General features: G+C 39.9%; 1 protein-coding gene across 1 annotated transcript in view; it reads left to right on the forward strand.

Moving 5' to 3' along the window:
* Positions 1-17125, forward strand: part of NOX1 (NADPH oxidase 1) — a 37797-nt gene extending 20672 nt beyond the window's left edge. Inside the window, 7 exon segments of the mRNA XM_055437867.2 lie at positions 8774-8834; positions 9114-9145; positions 10183-10418; positions 10637-10799; positions 11221-11367; positions 11556-11680; positions 16295-17125. Of these exon segments, the coding sequence (XP_055293842.2) occupies positions 8774-8834; positions 9114-9145; positions 10183-10418; positions 10637-10799; positions 11221-11367; positions 11556-11680; positions 16295-16421 (891 nt within the window). The 3' untranslated portion in view covers positions 16422-17125.
* Positions 17126-20759: the final 3634 nt, after the last annotated feature.

Here is a 20759-nt window from a genome sequence, read left to right on the forward strand (position 1 = left end):
GCCTAGCGGCAGGACTCCAAAATGGCCCTTGCCAGCATGAGTGTCCTTGTGGAAGAATGAGCTTCCTCAAATGGCTACCATCAGTGTCTATATCCCAGAGGTTGGACTCCAATGACCTCTTGCCTCTCTGAGAGGCTCTACAAGAATAGTAGCCTTCCAAAAGTAAGCCCCATTGGCCTTCAAAGCTAAAAAAAATCTAGGGGTTTTTTCATCTTCCTGGTACAAGACCCTAGGCCGGAGAGCCCAATGTGGGGCTCAGACTTCTTTCTCCTTGAGGAGAGCCTCTGCGGTTGTAGTCATTCTCTTGTTTGTGGGTTACTCACCTGGGTAAGTGACTATAACATGACTCCACCTCTCCTACTCATCTCGTTTTGGTTATTTCTTTATATTTTTAGTTGTGGAAAATCTTTTCTGCTGGTCTTTAGGTCATTTTCATAGAGAGTTGCTCTGTAAATATTTATAATATTGGTGTGTCTGTGGGAGGAGGTGAGCTAAGGGTCTTCCTAGTCCACCATCTTGGTCACAGTCTGCTGCCTCATGATTTCGTAAAATGCTAAAAAGGACCCTCTGAAGGAAGATCTTCTCCTTAGTCCTTGGATGGGGAACCTGAAGCTCAGGGAGCTTAGTGTCCTATTTTGCCGTAGGTCACTGGCAGAGGACACACTGGAAGCCTCCTCAATTTAATTTTTAAAACATTCTTGAAGTTGGCTTTCTTTGCTGTTATAAGAACGTGCTTGGAAATTATTATTAAATAGTGGATGATCAATAAACTGGGTTCCAGGAATCTTAAGGTGTGCCTCAAGTTAATTACCATAGATATTATGTTTTACCTTTGCTTGTTCATAAAATGTTAGATTGAGGATGAAATGGAAAGGAAAATTTGACTTGTGGTGTCTTAAAGTGTTCTGAGGATAATTAAAATCTTTAAATCACATACACAATTAAGAGCAATAGTTCAGTCCTCATACAGAAAGGGAAAAATGTTTTTTTAAGAATCCCCTAAAGTTGACATTTCAAATCAGTTGGAAGAAAAGATGCAGTATTCAATAATTTTCTTTAGGATAGGATGGACATCTAAAAAAAGCTGTCTCTGTATTCCACTTTACAGTAAAATATGGTCCAAGATACATTGATCAAGGATTTAAATGCTGAAAAAAGAAAGACATCATAGACATACCCTAAGTCCTCATGGGAATTTTTTCTAATACAAAAATGTTAGTAAATATTTTTTAAAAGGTCAAAGCCAGAAAAGGAAAGATATTATATATTTTCTTAAAATTTATTTATTGTTTCCTGCTCTCTTTATACATATATATATATATATATATATGGCAAAACCATCATAAATAAAGATAGGTAACAAATTACCAACTAGGAAAAGTATTTACAATTCACAGACCATGAATTAATTTCCTAATATACAAATATAGAAATCAATAATAGAAAGCCCAACCTGATTAAAAGAAAAATGTAGAAGATATGAACAAAGTGATCACAGAAATAAACCTAACAGATTAGCAAAGATCAAAGATTTTGCTCACATGCTGTGTTGGTAATGCTCTCAAGCATTGCTGGTGACTGTGTAAATCTATAAAGCTGCTTTTAAGTGCAATTTGACAGTATTTACCAAGCTTTAAAATTCTACTTCCAGGAGTTTGTTCTAAAATATGCTTGCATATGTGTTAAATTACATGCATTAGGTTATTCATGTAGCATTGCTTGACAGAGCAAAAGATTGGAAATAAGTGCCCATCAGTAGACTATTTAAATAATAGGACTTTCCTACGATGGCATACTCTGTAGCCATTGAAAAGTAAAAGGTAGCTTTATAGGTATATGGAGCAGTCTCTAAGATGTTGTTGTTGTTCAGTCGCTCAGTCATGTCTGACTCTTTGTGACCCCATGGACTGCAGCACGCCAGGCTTCCCTGTCCATCACCATCTCCCAGAGCTTGCTCAAACTCATGTCCATTGAGTCGATGATGCCATCCAACCATCTTGTCCTCTGCCATCCCCTTCCCCTCCTGCCTTCAATCTTTCACAGCATCAGGGTCTTTTCCAGTGAGTTGGCTCTTCACATCACGTGGCCAAAGTATAGGAGTTTCAGCTTCAGCATCAGTCCTTCCAATAAATATTCAGGATTGATTTCCTTTAGGATTGACTGGTTTTATCTCCTTGCAGTCCAAGGGACTCTCAAGAGTCTTCGCCAACACCTCAGTTCAAAAGTATCAATTCTTCAGCGCTTACCTTCTTTATGGTCCAACTCTCATATCCATACATGACTATTGGAAGATGTTAAAGAAAAAAGGCAGTGCAGTGTGTATGGTCTCCTACCACTTGTACTTAATGAAATACTTTCACTTAAATGCATATTCTCCAAAAGGGTTCACAAAATAATAATACTGATTGCCTTGGGGAGCTGAACAGGGCTGGAAGGGAGATTTACTTTTTATTGTATACTCTTTTGTACTTTTGAGTTGCATGACATGTCCGTGTATTACCTACTTTAAAAATAATTTTAAAAGGACATACCTCGCATATCTTAATAGCACATTTCATTTCTAAAGTCAGTGGAACTTGTAGGCTATGACCTTTTATATTATTTGACCAGTAGACAAGAGATCCTTAAAGACAGAAAGCTATAAAGCTTGACTAGTCCCTTACTAGCTAAGGTAGTTAATCACCTGTCTTATCTTGAGCATCAGCTTCTATTCTTATATTTGGCCTATTTGGTTGTATACTTAGAACTTGGGGGTTGCTTTGATCAGGCATGTAACACTGCAAGGGAGAGAATATGTTTTACCATCTGTTTGAATGTATTGGTTGAATGTATTGGTTTGCTTCTTTCATGAATGCACACAAAAATACTCTCTCATAGTCTCCCCACTTAAAAATTATAACAATATATTAACACATGCTTATTGTAGAAAATTTGGAAAATACAGAAAAATATTTAGAAGAAAATAAAAATTTCACAGAATTTTACCACCTAGAAGTAATAATTTTTTTTCTTTAATCTATATCGATGCTTTTGAACTGTGATGTTGGAGAAGACTCTTGAGAGTCCCTTATACTGCAAGGAGATCCAGCCAGTCCATTCTAAAGGAGATCAATCCTGGGTGTTCACTGGAGGGACTGATGCTAAAGCTGAAACTGCAATACTTTGGCCACCTCATGCGGCGAGTTGACTCACTGGAAAAGACTCTGATGCTGGGAAAGGTTGGGGGCGGGAGGAGAAGGGGACGACGGAGAATGAGATGGCTGGATGGCATCACCGACTCTGTGGACATGAGTTTGAGTGTACTCCGGGAGTTGGTGATAGACAGGGAGGCCTGGCGTGCTGTGATTCATGGGGTCGCGGAGAGTCGGACACGACTGAGCGACTGAACTGAACTGAACTGAACTGATATCATAGATCCTTTCCTATACTGTCAAATATTCTTTTGAAACTTTTTTGTTGTTGTTGTACTGCACTGCATGCAGAATCTTAGTTCTCCAAACAGGGTTGAACCTATGCCGGCTGCAGTAGAAGCGTGGAGTCCTTACCACAGGACCAACAGGGAATTCCCCATAGCATTTGTTTTTAAAATGCCATATAGTATGCCATTTTGTCATTTTCCCCCCACCTAGTCATTTTTAAAGACCTTGAGGGTATTACTTATTTTTAATTGTGCTAAGTAAATATAAGTCAGACAGAAAAAGACAAATGCTATATGATCTCATATGTGGACTCTATTTTTTTTTAAACTTTATTGTGAAGTGAACACAGGTATAGAAAACCACACAAAATAAACATATGGCTTAATGAGTCATCTTACGGCAAATAAATTTGTAACTACATCCCAAGTTAATAAAGAGAACTTTGCAGGCAATCCTCTCCCCTCAACTCTCTCCAGGTTTTCCGCTCAATCTAAGCCCTCTCATTCCCCTGAAATGAACATGTAGCCTGACTTTTATACTTATCATTTTCTTTCTTTTTTAAAAAAATTATTTATTTATTTTTGACCATGCAGGATCTTCATTGTGGCTCAGGCTTTTCTCTAGTCACAGTGAGCAGGGGCTACCCTCTAGTTGTGGTGTGCACACTTCCCATTGTGGGAAGATTTCTTTCCTTCTACTAACCCTGGGGTTCTTCATTTCTTCCTTTTCTAGTTGCTTTTGGTGTAGAGTTAGGTTATTTATTTGACTTTTTTCTTGTTTCTTGAGGTAAGCCTGTATTGCTATGAACCTTCCCCTTAGCACTGCTTTTACAGTGTCCCAGAGGTTTTGAGTTGTTGTGTATAAATTTTCCATCATTTCTAGGCATATTTTGATTTCTTTTTTGATTTCTTCTGTGATTTGTTGGTTATTCAGCAGCGTGTTGTTCAGCCTCCATATCCTGGAATTTTTAATAGTTTTTCTCAGGACTCTACTTTAAAAAAAAGGAAAAAAGAAGCTCATAGATACAGAGAACAGACTGGTGGTTATCAGAGGCAGGGGTGGGGGAGTAGGTTAAATGGGTGAAAGTAGTGATTCAATATTACAGTAATCCAAGTCTATGCCCCAACCAGTAACGCTGAAGAAGCCGAAGTTGAACAGTTCTATGAAGACCTACAAGACCTTTTAGAACTAACACCCAAAAAAGATGTCCTTTTCATTATAGGGGACTGGAATGCAAAAGTAGGAAGTCAAGAAACACCTGGAGTAACAGGCAAATTTGGCCTTGGAGCATGGAATGAAGCAGGGCAAAGGCTAATAGAGTTTTGCCAAGAGAACGCACTGCTCATAGCAAACACCCTGTTCCAACAACACAAGAGAAGACTCTACACATGGACATCACCAGATGGTCAACACCGAAATCAGATTGATTATATTCTTTGCAGCCAAAGATGGAGAAGCTCTATACAATTAGCAAAAACAAGACCAGGAGCTGACTGTGGCTCAGATCATGAACTCCTTATTGCGAAATTCAGACTTAAATTGAAGAAAGTAGGGAAAACCACTAGACCATTCAGATATGACCTAAATCAAATCCCTTATGATTATACAGTGGAAGTAAGAAATAGATTTAAGGGACTAGATCTGATAGATAGAGTGCCTGATGAACTCTGGATGGAGGTTCGTGACATTGTACAGGAGACAGGGACCAAGACCATCCCCATGGAAAAGAAATGCAAAAAAGCAAAATGGCTGTCTGAGGAGGCCTTACAAATAGCTGTGAAAAGAAGAGAAGCGAAAAGCAAAGGAGAAAAGGAAAGATATAAGCATCTGAATGAAGAGTTCCAAAGAATAGCAAGGAGAGATAAGAAAGCCTTCCTCAGCGATCAATGCAAAGAAATAGAGGAAAACAACAGAATAGGAAAAACAAGAGATCTCTTCAAGAAAATTAGAGATACCAAGGGAACATTTCATGCAAAGATGGGCTTGATAAAGGACAGAAATGGTATGGACCTAACAGAAGCAGAAGATATTAAGAAGAGGTGGCAAGAATACACAGAAGAATTGTACAAAAAAGATCTTCACAACCAAGATAATCACGATGGCGTGATCACTGACCTAGAGCCAGACATCTTGGAATGTGAAGTCAAGTGGGACTTAGAAAGCATCACCATGAACAAACCTAGTGGAGGTGATAGAATCCCAGTTGAGCTATTTCAAATCCTGAAAGATGATGCTGTGAAAGTGCTGCACTCAATATGCCAGCAAATTTGGAAAACTCAGCAGTAGCCACGGGACTGGAAAAGGTCAGTATTCATTCCAATCCCAAAAAAAGGTAATGCCAAAGAATGCTCAAACTACCACACAACTGCACTCATCTCACACGCTAGTAAAGTCATGCTCAAAATTCTCCAAGCCAGGCTTCAGCTATATGTGAACCGTGAACTTCCAGATGTTCAAGCAGGTTTTAGAAAAGGCAGAGGCACCAGAGATCAAATTGCCAACATCCGCTGGACCATGGAGAAAGCAAGAGAGTTCCAGAAAAACATCTACTTCTGCTTTATTGACTACGCCAAAGCCTTTGACTGTGTGGATCACAATAAACTGTGGAACATTCTGAAAGAGATGGGAATCCCAGACCACCTGACCTGCCTCTTGAGAAACCTGTATGCAGGTCAGGAAGCAACAGTTAGAACTGGACATGGAACAACAGTCTGTTTCCAAATAGGAAAAGGAGTACGTCAAGGTTGTATATTGTCACCCTGCTTATTTAACTTATATGCAGAGTACATCATGAGGAACGCTGGGCTGGAAGAAGCACAAGCTGGAATGAAGATTGCCGGGAGAAATATCAATAACCTCAGATATGCAGATGACACCACCCTTATGGCAGAAAGTGAAGAGGAACTTAAAAGCCTCTTGATGAAAGTGAAAGAGGAGAGTAAAAAAGTTGGCTTGAAGCTCAACATTCAGAAAACAAAGATCATGGCATCTGGTCCCATCACTTCATGGGAAATAGATGGGGAAACAGTGTCAGACTGTTTTTTTTGGGCTCCAAAATCACTGCGGATGCTGACTGCAGCCATGAAATTAAAAGACGCTTACTCCTTGGAAAGAAAGTTATGACCAACCTAGATAGTATATTAAAAAGCAGAGACATTACTTTACCAACCAAAGTCCGTCTAGTCAAGGCTATGATTTTTCCCGTGGTCACGTATGGATGTGAGAGTTGGACTGTGAAGAAAGCTGATCGCCGAAGAATTGATGCTTTTGAACTGTGGTGCTGGAGAAGACTCTTGAGAGTCCCTTGGACTGCAAGGAGATCCAACCAGTTCATTCTAAAGGAGATTGATCCTGGGTGTTCATTGGAAGGACTGATGCTAAAGCTGAAACTCCAATACTTTGGCCACCTCTTGCGACGAGTTGACTCACTGGAAAAGACTCTGATGCTAGGAGGGATTGGGGGATGGGAGGAGACGGGGACGACAGAGAATGAGATGGCTGGATGGCATCACCGACTTGATGGACATGAGTTTGAGTGAACTCCGGGAGTTGATGATGGACAGGGAGGCCTGGCGTGCTGTGATTCATGGGGTTGCAAAGAGTCGGACATGACTGAGCAATTGAACTGAACTGAACTGAGTGAAAAGGTACATACTTCCAGTTATGAAATAAGTTCTGAGGACTTAATGTACATGGCGACTGTAATTAATAATACTGTACAGGCTATTTGAAAGGTACCAAGAAAGTGAATCTTAGACTTTGTCATCACAGGAAAAAAATTTTTTTGTAACCATGCATGGTGCAGAAGGTTAGCTAGATGTACTGTGGTGATCATTTTGCAATATTTATAAATATTGAATCATTATGTTATACACATAGGCTAATATGTTATATGTCAATTATATCTCAATATAAAACTAAATAAAATTAAGAAAAGACAGTTTGGTCTCCAAAAAAATCTATATAGTATGCCATTTTAATTTTTTCCCTTAATCAATAGTCATGACTATACTCATGTACTTTGTGCATGCCTTAATTATTCCTTTATGCTCCATTTCCTAGGAGTAAAATTCCTGTGTCAAAGAGAAGGAATGCTTTCAAGGCTGTTAGGTGTGTTGCCAAATTTCTCTTTGGGAAGACACTACTTATTTTTACTTCCCAGGTACACATGTGAATGGTGCACATCTATTCGTCTGCATCCCAGTTAATGGTGGGCATCATTGTTTAAAGCTGTTTTCCAATTTGAGAGGCTAATATGCTATTTTGTTTTAATATTCATTTTCTCTGATTACTTTCAAAGCTAACATTTCTCCCCTACCCCATTGGTGACTAGCAACTTCTTAAATATATTTTTTCATGTCTTCTGAATCATCTGGGGATTTTTTTTCCAAATAAGAGGTAGTATCAAATTGTAATATGCCCCTTATCAGGTTTACTGGCCCTGTCTCTGCCCCCCTTTTCCCCAGAGATACCCAAGGAAGTATCTTTCCTGAAATAGCATAAGAAATCTCTTTCCACAGAGTTCCAGTGTATTGTGGTTGAGCAACTGTGCAAAAAAGAACATGACTTAGCATTGCTAGGAAATACATTTTTAGGAGCCCCTGTGGGTAGGGAAGCAACCTGCTGCCTTTGAGAAGATCTGAGGGATAGAAAGGCTTTTTTTTTTAAGTAGACAAGATAAAAAGTATATTACTATGTTAGATGTTTTGAGCACCTGAGAAAAGACGTGATGAATAAATACCAAGTTTTATATATCGCTGTTATCAATAATGTGAGCCACACACTTGTTTGCCTTGTTTTTAATCATCTACTTCTATTTCACATCAACCTTTTTTGTTGGCTTTTCAGATTGGACAAGTTGTCCTGGAAGAGAGTCTTAACTTCTTTTTTTTTAAGTCTTTACAACATTGCTTCTGTTTCATGTTTTGGTTTTTTGACTGAGAGGCATGCAGGATCTTAGCTCCCTGACCAGGGATCGAAACCATGCCTCTTGCATTGGAAGGTGAAGTCCCAACCACTGGACCGCCAGGGAAGCCCCAGCCTTAGATTCTTAAATATAATTTTAAAATATATATTATTACCATGTAGTTTATTTCTGTGCTTTTCTCTTGTTTCCAGGTGAGACCTGTAAAATTTCAGGAAATGATCTGCTTTATGAGTAACAGATTAATAAAACTGTTGTGGATTACTCCTTTCCATTTCTGTCTTCAAGTTTTGGTGAACTTCGTGGCTTAATAATGATACATGTCACTCAAAAATATTTATTTATTGGATGAAGGAATGAACTGCTACACAAATAAATCCTAGAGAAGAGATTAGTGTGTAACCTTGCTTTTTATTGTCTCTGTATGCAGTCTTGGAAATGGATCCTTGCACCAGGCATTCTTTACATCTTTGAAAGGATCCTCTGATTTTACCGCTCTCAGCTGCTGCTGCTGCTAAGTCACTTCAGTCGTGTCCGACTCTGTGTGACCCCATAGACGGCAGCCGACCAGGCTCCACCGTCCCTGGGATTCTCCAGGCAAGAACACAGGAGTGGGTTGCCATTTCCTTCTCCAATGTGTGAAAGTGAAAGTGAAGTCGCTCAGTCGTGTCCGACTAGCAGCGACCCCATGGACTGCAGCCTACCAGGCTCCCCCGTCCATGCGATTTTCTAGGCAAGAGTACTGGAGTGGCTTGCCATTGCCTTCTCCAACCGCTCTCAGCAGAAGGTTGTAATTACCAAGGTAAAGAATATGCACTTTCTTCTTGCTGTGCTAAGAGTTCTGTTCTTCCTGATTATAGAAATAAATTGCCATGTTGTCACCTTCATGGGAATAAAAAAGAACTTGCGGGCAATATATTTGAGTTCCTCTGGTGCTGGACAGAACTGGAGAGGTTTGGCAGAAATCATCAGCATGGGTCTATGTCAGAAGTTGCTAACAGGCAGTCTCCGCCATATCTCTGTAGACTGTCAGGCTCCTCTGTCCATGGGATTCACCAGGCAAGAATACTAGAGTGGGTAGCCATTCCCTTCTCCAACACTTTGGCCACCTGATACGGAGAGCCGACTCATTGGAAAAGACCCTGATGCTGGGAAAAGATTGAGGGCAGGAAGAGAAGGGGATGACAAAGGATGAGATGGTTGGATAGCATCACCGACTCAATGGCCATGAATTTGGGCAAACTCCAGGAGATGGTGAAGGACAGGGAATCCTGGCATGTCCATGGGGTCGCAAAATGTCGGACATAACTGAGCAAATGAACTATAACAACAACAATCTAGCCCACAGATGTATTTTGTTTGACCCATACACTGATTATTTAGAAAGTCAAATTGGTCACTAACATTTAGAAACCTGGATGGAGTCTTTCACATAAAAAAAAATGTCATTTCTTGTTGCTTTTCCAGCTTATCCAGTTATAGCACAGGGAATTGTATTCAATATTTTGTAACAAGATAGAATGGAATTTAATCTGAAAATAGTAACTGAATCACTTTGCTGTACACCTGAAACTAACACAATTTTGTAAATCAACTATGCTTCAATTTAAAACTGGCATTTCTAGCCTCTCTTGAAGAATCAAGCAACTTGATAATGCTGAATCTCTGCTCCATAGTGCAACCATAGTCTGGACTTGGTAATTGCTGCCCTCTTCAGAAAGGACTTCTGTTTGCAATTTACTGTCATCATCAGCCCTCCAGCTTTACTCATTTACTTTATCGGCTTGCCCTTGTTGCCATTTGAATTTGCCTCTTTTGGCCTCTGTGCTTCGTTCATAGGTTGTCATGCACCCATCCAAAGTTTTGGAATTGCAGATGCACAAGCATGGCTTCAGCATGGAAGTGGGACAGTATATTTTTGTTAATTGCCCCTCAATCTCTTACCTGGAGTGGCATCCCTTTACCCTGACCTCCGCTCCAGAGGAAGACTTCTTCTCCATTCACATCCGAGCAGTGGGGGACTGGACAGAAAATCTCATAAGGACTTTTGAACAACAGTATTCACCAGTTCCTAGGTAGGTCCTTAAGAGCAGTAGAGACCCGGACCAGAATGCAGACAGGCAGAAAAGAGAAAGGAATTCCTCACTGAACCTTAAGTCTGGTAAAAATGGAATATGATTAAAATAAACAAGCAACAGTGAGCTGTGGAGCAGTTATGCCTCTGGGAGGACGTTTGAGGTTGCAGGTAGAGGTGAGACTTCACTTTTACCCATTGTCTTTTGCCTTCTGTCAGGATCCAGGTGGACGGACCTTTAGGCACTGTCAGTGAGGATGTTTTCCAGTATGAAGTGGCTGTGTTGGCTGGAGCAGGAATTGGGGTTACCCCCTTTGCTTCTATCTTGAAATCCATCTGGTACAAATTTCAGCATGCAGATCACAACCTCAAAACACAAAAGGTACACTCCTGAGTATCATTTTTCATCTGGTCTGAGCCTGACAGGTCCATGGTTTTCATGGACTAAGCTCTTTACAATTAGTAAGAGCGTAACCTCTCCCTGGAATTATGAGAGTAAGTGATCACTTCTCCCAGCCAAGGCATCCACTTCTGCAGACTTGCCATAAGAACTGGGTTTCATTTTCAACTGGATTTAAAAGCACCTTGAACTGAAGCTGATGTTTGAGCTCTTTCCATAAGGGAAGTTGTCAGGACTCTGGATATTAATGCCACTTGAGGTCAGCAGCTCTGTAGAAGTGATTTTTTCCAGGTCACTCTTAGACTTGATCAACAAATATAGTGTATATGTGCATAATCGTGTCACCATAGTGCACATTGTAAGAGGCACTTAATAAGGCTATATTCTCTTTTGCTGATTCCAGATCTATTTCTACTGGATCTGTAGGGAGATGGGTGCTTTTGTTTGGTTCAATGACCTATTGGCTTCCCTGGAACAGGAGATGGAGGAATTAGGCAAAGTGGGTTTTCTAAACTACCGTCTCTTCCTCACCGGATGGGACAGCAACTTTGTGAGTTCAAACAACACACTAATTCCCTAAGATGAAGGTCAGATAAAACATAATGCATGCTGAGCAGAAATAATCACATCTTAGGATTTCCTACCTGCTCCCACCTTCACACCCAAGTTTAAAAGTGACTGAAGGAAGGGCAGCTATCAGGACCCGCTTTTTCTAACTTCCTATTTCTCCAACTCCAGGCTGGTCATGCAGCACTAAACTTTGATAAGGCCAATGACATCCTGACAGGTCTGAAACAGAAAACCTTCTTTGGGAGACCTATGTGGGACAATGAGTTCTCTAAAATAGCTACCGCTCATCCCAAGTAAGTGTATTCTCCTCTAGTTGGTTGATTTTGCAGAATTAGGTTTAGGAAAAAGTATTACAGCATGTTGAACACTCTTGGGAAAAGATCTCTGGGGCCAAAACTATTTGCACCAATCTTAGATTCTTGCTTAAAAGTGAGGAAATTTCATCTGAGATTTCAGCCAAATAGGGGTCTTGATCTTGTAATTGATGGGAAGACGTTTGTTTTCCCCACCTGCATTGAACAGTGAGGCAAAGAAACTCAGTTCTGGCTGTGAAAGTGAAGTCATTCAGTTGTGTCCGACTCTTTGCGACCCCATGGACTGTAGCCTACCAGGCTCCTCCGTCCATGGGATTTTCCAGGCAAGAGTACTGGAGTGGGTTGCCATTTCCTTCTCCAGATCTTCCCAAAACAGGGATTGAACGCAGGTCTCCTGCATTGTAGGCAGACGCTTTACCATCTGAGCCACCAGGGAAGCCTGGCTGTATTACCAAATAAAAGAGAGACAATTCTGAAGAAAAATAACAAAGCTGGAGGCATAACTCTCCCAGACTTTAGATAATACTTCAAAGCTACAGTAATCAAAACATCTTGGTATTGGCACAAACATACAGATCAATGGGACAGAACAGAGAGTCCAGAAATAAACCCACACACTTAGGGCCAGTTAATTTTTGACAAAGGAAGCAAGAATATACAATGGAAAAAAGACAGTCTTTTCAGAAAATGGTGTTGGGAAAGCTGGACAGCCTCAGGTAAATCAATGAAGTTAGAATGCTCCCTCATACTATACACAAAAATAAATTCAAAATGGCTTAAAGACTTAAATATAAAACATGTCACCATAAAACTCCTAGAAGAGAACCTAGGTAAAACATTCTTGGACATAAATCATAGTAATATTTTCTTAGATCAGGCCCCAAGGCAAAAGAAATAAAGGCAAAAATAATAAAAAAAGGATCATGTCAAACTTCAAAGCTTTTGCACAGCAAAGGAAACCATAAACAAAATGAAAAGGCAACCTACAGACTGGGAGAAAATATTTCCAAGCAGTGCAACTGACAAGGGCTTACTTTTCAAAATATATAGACAGCTTATACAACTCAATGTCAAAAAAACAACTCTATTAAAAAATAGGCAGAAGACCTAAATAGCCATTTCTGCAGAGGAGGCATACAGGTGACCAACAGGCACATGAAAAGATTCTCAGCATTGCTATTAGAGAAATACAAATCAAAACTAAAAATGAAGTATCACTTCACACCAGTCAGAATGGCTATCATCAAAATGTCTACAAGTAACAAATGCTGGAGAGGGTATGAAGAAAGGGAAATCTTCTGACAGTAGTAGTGGGAATATAAATTAGTTAAGCCACTATGGAAAGCAGTATGGAGGTCTCTTTAAAAAACTAGAGTTACCATATGATTCAGCAATCTCACTCTTTGGCATATATCCAGAGAAAAGTCTAATTTGCAAATATACATGCCATCCCAATGTTCATAACAGCACTATTTACAATAGTCAAGACATGAAAGCAACCTAAATATCTATTGACAGATGAATGGATAAAGAGGGTGTGATACACATACTCCCATGCAATGGAATACTACTCAGATAATGCCATTTACAGCAACATGGAGGGATTACCATTAACATTAACATGGAGATTACCATACTAAGCAAAGTAAGACAGACAAAGATATAATATCACTTATATGTGGAATCTAAAAAATATGGTACAAATGAACTTATTCATAAAACAGAAATGGACTCAAAGACAGAAAACAAACTTATGGTTATCAAAGGGGAAAGGGGAGGGGGAGGAATAAATTGGGAGTATGGGATTAACAGATACACACCACTATATATGGGCTTCTCCAGTGGCTCAGTAGTAAAGAAACCACCTGCAAAGCAGGAGCTGCAGGAGACTTGGGTTCAATCCCTGGTCAGGAAGATCTCCTAGAGGAGGGCATGGCAACCCACTCCAGTAATCTTGCCTGGAGAATGCCACAGACAGGAGTCTGGTGGGCTACAGTCCATGGGGTTGCAAAGAGTCAGACATGACTGAACACAAAACTAAATAACTGATGACCTGACCTCAGTTTTCTGAGGGGTTTTGAGACACGCTGGAACATGAAAATCAGTCATAAAATCAGCCATTCAGATGGGAAGGAGATTAAGCTGATTGTATTAGACAAATTCCTGACACTTCCCAGTTCTGGAACCTTGAGCTAGAAAAAAAACCCTCTGATCTTCATATTCCTCATCTGTAAATGGGGTTTATATTAGTAAGCGCCTGCTCTACTCACTTGCAGGATTGTCATGAATAATAAACAAGACAATTTATAAAAAATGCCCTGTAAACTATAAAGCAGCATATAAACAAAAGAGATTATATTAATTATTGTGTCAGGTTGACCATAGTTGAAGCTGCATTAAGGAATGCTCACATTATGTGGGAAAGGAGAAAGATGAGCCAGGGAAGAAGTAGGAGAGTGTGGAGAAGCAGTGTCACAGAAGCCAAGAGAGGATGTATTAGAGGAGTGTTGTCAACAGTGCTGGAGGAATGGCAGGGTCCAGCAAATGCTTAGTTTAAGGATGATCTAACCATATTTATAGACAGATCAGGAGCCAGGAGATAGGAATAAAATAAACATGCAAAATAAAAATGCAAAAGGGGTTTCTCCCACATTGTTTATGGGAATGTGAAACAGTGCACCACTTTGGGAAAACTCTGGCATTTACTCAAACTGTTAAATTCCATCACCACATGACTCAGCATTTTGACTCCTAAGTATATACCCAAAAGAAATGAAAACATATGTCCACACAAAAACTTGTGTATGAAATGTATGTAAAATAGACAAAAAGTGTGGAAACAAGTGTCCATCAACAGATGAATGGATAAACAAAATGTGATATATTCACAGAAGGGAATATTCAGTTCAGTTCAGTCGCTCAGTTGTGTCCGACTCTTTGCAACCCCATGAATCACAGCACGCCAGGCCTCCCTGTCCATCACCAACTCCCAGAGTTTACTCAAACTCATGTCCATCGAGTTGGTGATGCCATCCAGCCATCTCATCCTCTGTCATCCCCTGCTCCTCCTGCCCTCAATCCCTCCCAGCATCAGGGTCTTTTCCAGTGAGTCAACACTTCGCATAGGTGGCCAAAGTATTGGAGTTTCAGCTTTAGCATCAGTCCTTCCAATGAACACCCAGGACTGATCTCCTTTAGAACGGACTGGTTGGATCTCCTTGCAGTCCAAGGGACTCTCAAGAGTCGTCTCCAACACCACAGTTCAAAAGCATCAATTCTTCGGCACTCAGCTTTCTTCACAGTCCAACTCTCACATCCATACATGACCACTGGAAAAACCATAGCCTTGACTAGACAGACCATGGTTGGCAAAGTAATGTCTCTGCTTTTTAATATGCTGTCTAGGTTGGTCATAACTTTCCTTCCAAGGAGTATGCGTCTTTTAATTTCACGGCTGCAGTCACCATCTGCAGTGATTTTGGAGCCCAAAAAAATAAAGTCTGACACTGTTTCCCCTGTTTCCCAATGAAGTGATGGGACCAGATGCCATGATCTTAGTTTTGAATGTTGAGCTTTCAGCCAACTTTTTCACTCTCCTCTTTCATTTTCATCAAGAGGTTTTTTAGTCAAGGGAATATTATTCAGTTGTAAAAAGGAATGAAGTACTGTTATATGCTACAACATGGATGAACCTTGAAAACAGTATGGTAAGTGCAAGAAATCCAACACAAAAGGCCACCTGTCATATGAGTCCAGATTAGGCAAATCTAGAGACAGGAAGTATATTTGATTATCTAGGGCAGGGGTGGGGGCAGTTGGCAGAAAATGGCAAATGACTGCTAACGTGTATGGGATTTTTGAGATGAAAATGTTCTCAGATTTTGCACAACTTGGTGGTTATACTAAAAAGCACCACCTGCACACTCTAAAAGGGTATGTCATAGGAATTACATTTCAAATAAAACAGGGGAGAAGAAGATATGAGGGAAGGAAGGAGAGAGTGAGGCCCAGAGCCTAGTTAGAAAGAGTATCTTTGGCAAGAAGAATCACCACCTGTTCAATGTGAGAAAACACTGGATGGCTTTAATGGCAGCTTAATGGAACAATGCCTGCTATGTGCCAGGCTTTTTTCTAATTGCTTTACACATGTTGTTTTTGTTTAAACCTCCAAACAAGACTATGAGCTGGATACTATTTTTATCCCCATTTTACAGGGTTGGGGAGGGTATGGTGAAAAAGAGATTAAGAAACTTGCCTAAAGTCATACAGCTGGGACAAATGACAGAACAGGGATTAGAACCTAGACAGCCTGGCTTTAGAGTCTAGCAGTTCATAGCATACTGCTCTCCATATCCTATGGGTGTGCCCAGTAGAATAGGCAAGGCTAAGTACTGAGAGGGTTAAGGGCTGGGAGCATATTGGGGATTGCAAACAGAAAAGGTGAGATGAACATGAAGAACGTGAGACTGTCAATAACCAAATTTTTATGTAAGGTTGTTGGGAGGAGAGGCATAGCAGAGGTAGAAAACATTCCCAAAAACCATCAGCAGCCTTTGCTGCCTTCTAGCTCTGGCTACCATTCTATTCTTGCAGGTAGGCGGTGGGAGTCTTCCTATGTGGTCCTCAGACTTTGGCAAAGAGCCTGAGCAAATGCTGTTGCCAGTATTCCAGCCTGGATCCTTGGAAGGTTAAATTCTACTTCAACAAAGAAAATTTCTGAGTTATAGGAATAAGGATAGTAATCTGCATTTAAGTCTCTTCATCTTCAACAATTTACTTGGTTTGGTCAGGTTGAGGCAACCACTTAAAGACAGTAACATGTTTCTTTCAAGCCTTGAGTCCCTGGCATTCTTTTTTGATTGGATTCAACTTAGTCATCACTGAGCTTCATGGACCTAAGAACTTTAGAAGTTATCATAATTGCAAAGCCCATGGATTCTTTCTTTGGAAATCACTGTAAGTTCTTCTGGAATGCCCTGATTGCAGCAAGGCCTGATAGCAGATGCAGTTGACAGTTACATAATTTAACCTCGGGTGATTTTGTTGATTCCAAGTGTTAACCATATCCTGGACTCTGGGTCATTCTCGTAGTCCTCCTACCCACCAAGAAAATTTCTAAGTAAGGTGATTATTTTTGAAATAAAAATTTATTAAAGAATTAATGACAAAATATAATAAATATAAATAGTAAAACAACAATCATAAAATTACCAAGAACTCAATCCCTATATAACAGTATGTACATTCTGTTAAACATGGTCTTATCCAGTGTGAACGGCAACTTATACTTATTTTTGCTTATCAAAAAATGAAGGATTTTCCTGTTTAATGAATAAATCTTTTGTTACTTTATCTAGGCTCTCCATTTAGGAAAGATAATCTTGAAAGTATGCTAATCGTAACTGAAACTGTATCATAATTGAAAGTCAGCTATGTTCTCATTAGCTTGCCTTGTTCTGTTGGAAATAATTGTGAAAACTTGAACTCCATCTTAGGATGATTATTTAGTCAACAAGGACTCTTTATTACCATTTTAATCAAGGGGCGTTATTAATGTCTTGTCTTAAAAAGATAATTTAAAATTTTGACATTTCTTTGGCTCCTATGTACCTATTAAGTAATTGTTCAGTAACATAAGCAAAATGCCTTTTCTTTCTCCTATCAAAATGCTTTTATTTCTTCCATCCACCTGGCCCTGGGGTGTCAGTAGTCACAGTGAATCAGAAGGAAAGAAAACTGGGGCCCTTAAAAGAGGAAAAATAATATACATTTTGTTGTGCTCAAAGACAATTCAAATCATAAGATTTATAAGAATGTTTCTACTGAATGAACATTAGCGCACCTATCTCTCTACCATTGTGCCCAAAAATGAATGATTGCTTCTAATTGTCCAGAAACCTATATGACTTGAAGGATTAGAAAAACCGATTTTTTTCAGTCACTGGTCTGAACAAAATAAAGGAAGGTCATGAACTCATGGTAGCTAATTGTGTTTCATGTATTAACTGGACATCAAGAAAAAATACTAATGGACGTTTCCGAGAGAATAGATTGGGATACCCCTGCTGTTACCAATTTCCCGGATTTCAGCTAATTTAAATTTAATAAGGCTTCAGGAACATGCACACCACAGCCTTGATTATTTGGTTCCTATTAGACAACTGCTGACCAAGTTATAATTTGATCTCCAATGAGCCTGATTTGGAATCTTAGTGTTCCTTAAAACTTATTATAATGAGTTCCTAAGGAGAAAGACTGTATTCTCGGTCTTGATGTCTCAATATATTGACACTTTGGACATGGCTGCTGCTAAAATCAACATATCAAGGCCTAGAATGTTCATGGAAGCTAGCAGAAAAGGTAATGATAATAAAAAATTCTACATACAATCAACATCTAAGCCCAAATTAGGGATGAGCAGGCTACCTAGAAAGCTTCTCAGCTGTTTTAAGCAAGTTTTTCTTCCTAGGTTGCAATTATCGAGTATCTTTCTCAGCAAATTTTGTTGTAGTAAATGCTTATATATGAGTAGAAAATCTCTCAATTTTAATGTCCCTCATAATTTTGATTATCTTTGCATTCTTTTGCTTGACATGTAAGCAATATGCTATTACATTCTCTATACCTATGGCAGGCTTTTAATTCACTTGACCATAATCCTAACGCAGAGGCTAGGACTTTGAGAATATAAAGACTCAGGAGTAGTTCCAGTGAACTTTACTAATTATTAAGGCACCTCTTAACCTCTTGAGGTTGGCCTGATGGAGATAAATCATGTCTCTCCTTAATGCCACTACGAGAGAGAATACTAGGCTGGAAAAGAGCTGTAGGTTATAGCCAGCGGCACTGACTGTGTTTACACCCATCTGAAAGGAAGCAGGCAGGGTCAGGCCTAATGGGCAATCTGACTGCTTCTACATTTGGTCCTTTTGAAATAAATGAGAAAAATGTAAAAATTTTAGAATTTCTATGTTTTAATTTCCCAGAATAAATTTGGTTACTGGGTAGGACTGCAGATTATTTAAAAGGCAAGATGAAATGTATTGTTTGATTTCTGTTCAGTGTTTATTTCATCTTGAACATGGGAAAAATTAGTGGCTTTCTAAACTTTTAAAGTTAACAACCCAGACTGAAGAGTTTTAGAACAAGAAAATGTCAATAGTCTCTTGTGTTGCTGACACATTAAACCAGTGATCATACATCGTCCTTAACTCTGAACTATGTATGTGAATAGACTTCAGTTCATTTCAGTCACTCAGTCTTGTCCGACTTTGTGACTGCATTGACTGCAGCATGCCAGGCCTCCCTCAGTCAGTTCAGTTCAGTCGCTCAGTCGTGTCCGACTCTTTGCGACCCCATGAATCACAGCACGCCAGGCCTCCCTGTCCATCACCAACTCCCGGAGTTCACTCAAACGCATGTCCATGGAGTCGGTGATGCCATCCAGCCATCTCATTCTCTGTCGTCCCCATCTCCTCAGCTTGTGCTTCTTCCAGCCCAGCGTTCCACATGATGTGCTCTGCATATAAGTTAAATAAGCAGGGTGACAATATACAACCTTGACGTACTCCTTTTCCTATTTGGAACCAGTCTGTTGTTCCATGTCCAGTTCTAACTGTTGCTTCCTGACCTGCATACAGGTTTCTCAAGAGGCAGGTCAGGTGGTCTGGTGTTCCCATCTATTTCAGAATGTTCCACAGTTCATTGTGATCCGCACAATCAAAGGCTTTGGCATAGTCAATGAAAGCAGAAATAGATGTTTTTCTGGAACTCTCTTGCTTTCTCCATGATCCAGCGGATGTTGGCAATTTGAACTCTGGTGCCTCTGCCTTTTCTAAAACCTGCTTGAACATCTGGGAGTTCACGGTTCACATACTGCTGAAGCCTGGCTTGGAGAATTTTGAGCATGACTTTACTAGAGTGTGAGATGAGTGCAATTGTGCGGTAGTTTGAGCATTCTTTGGCATTCCCTTTCTTTGGGATTGGAATGAAAACTGACCTTTTCCAGTCCTGTGGCCACTGCTGAGTTTTCCAAATTTGCTGGCACACTGAGTGCAGCACTTTCACAGCATCATCTTTCAGGATTTGAAATAGCTCAACTGGAATTCCATCACCTCCACTAGCTTTGTTCGTAGTGATGCTCTCTAAGGCCCAGTTGACTTCACATTCCAAAATGTCTGACTCCAGGTGAGTGATCACGCCATCGTGATTATCTTCGTCATGAAGATCTTTTTTGTACAGTTCTTCTGTGTATTATTGCCACCTCTTCTTAATATCTTCTGCTTCTGTTAGGTCCATACCATTTCTGTCCTTGATCGAGCCCATCTTTGCATGAAATGTTCCCTTGATATCTCTAATTTTCTTGAAAAGATCTTTTGTTTTTCTTATTCTGTTGTTTTCCTCTATTTCTTTGCATTGATCGCTGAGGAAGGCTTTCTTATCTCTCCTTGCTATTCTTTGGAACTCTTCATTCAGATGCTTATATCTTTCCTTTTCTCCTTTGCTTTTCGCTTCTCTTCTTTTCACAGCTATTTGTAAGGCCTCCTCAGACAGCCATTTTGCTTTTTTGCATTTCTTTTCCATGGGGATGGTCTTGGTCCCTGTCTCCTGTACAATGTCATGAACCTCCGTTCATCAGGCACTCTATCTGTCAGATCTAGTCCCTTAAATCTATTTCTTACTTCCACTGTATAATCATAAGGGATTTGATTTAGGTCATATCTGAATGGTCTAGTGGTTTTCCCTACTTTCTTCAATTTAAGTCTGAATTTGGCAATAAGGAGTTCATGATCTGAGCCACAGTCAGCTCCTGGTCTTGTTTTTGCTAACTGTATAGAGCTTCTCCATCTTTGGCTGCAAAGAATATAATCAATCTGATTTCGGTGTTGACCATCTGGTGATGTCCATGTGTAGAGTCTTCTCTTGTGTGGTTAGAACAGGGTGTTTGCTATGAGCAGTGCGTTCTCTTGGCAAAACTCTATTAGCCTTTGTCCTGCTTCATTCCGTGCTCCAAGGCCAAATTTGCCTGTTACTCCAGGTGTTTCTTGACTTCCTACTT

This window comes from Moschus berezovskii, chromosome X, assembly GCF_049115385.1.
Source record: "Moschus berezovskii isolate FMDL1 chromosome X, NW_MosBer_1.0, whole genome shotgun sequence".
NCBI lineage: Eukaryota > Metazoa > Chordata > Mammalia > Artiodactyla > Moschidae > Moschus > Moschus berezovskii.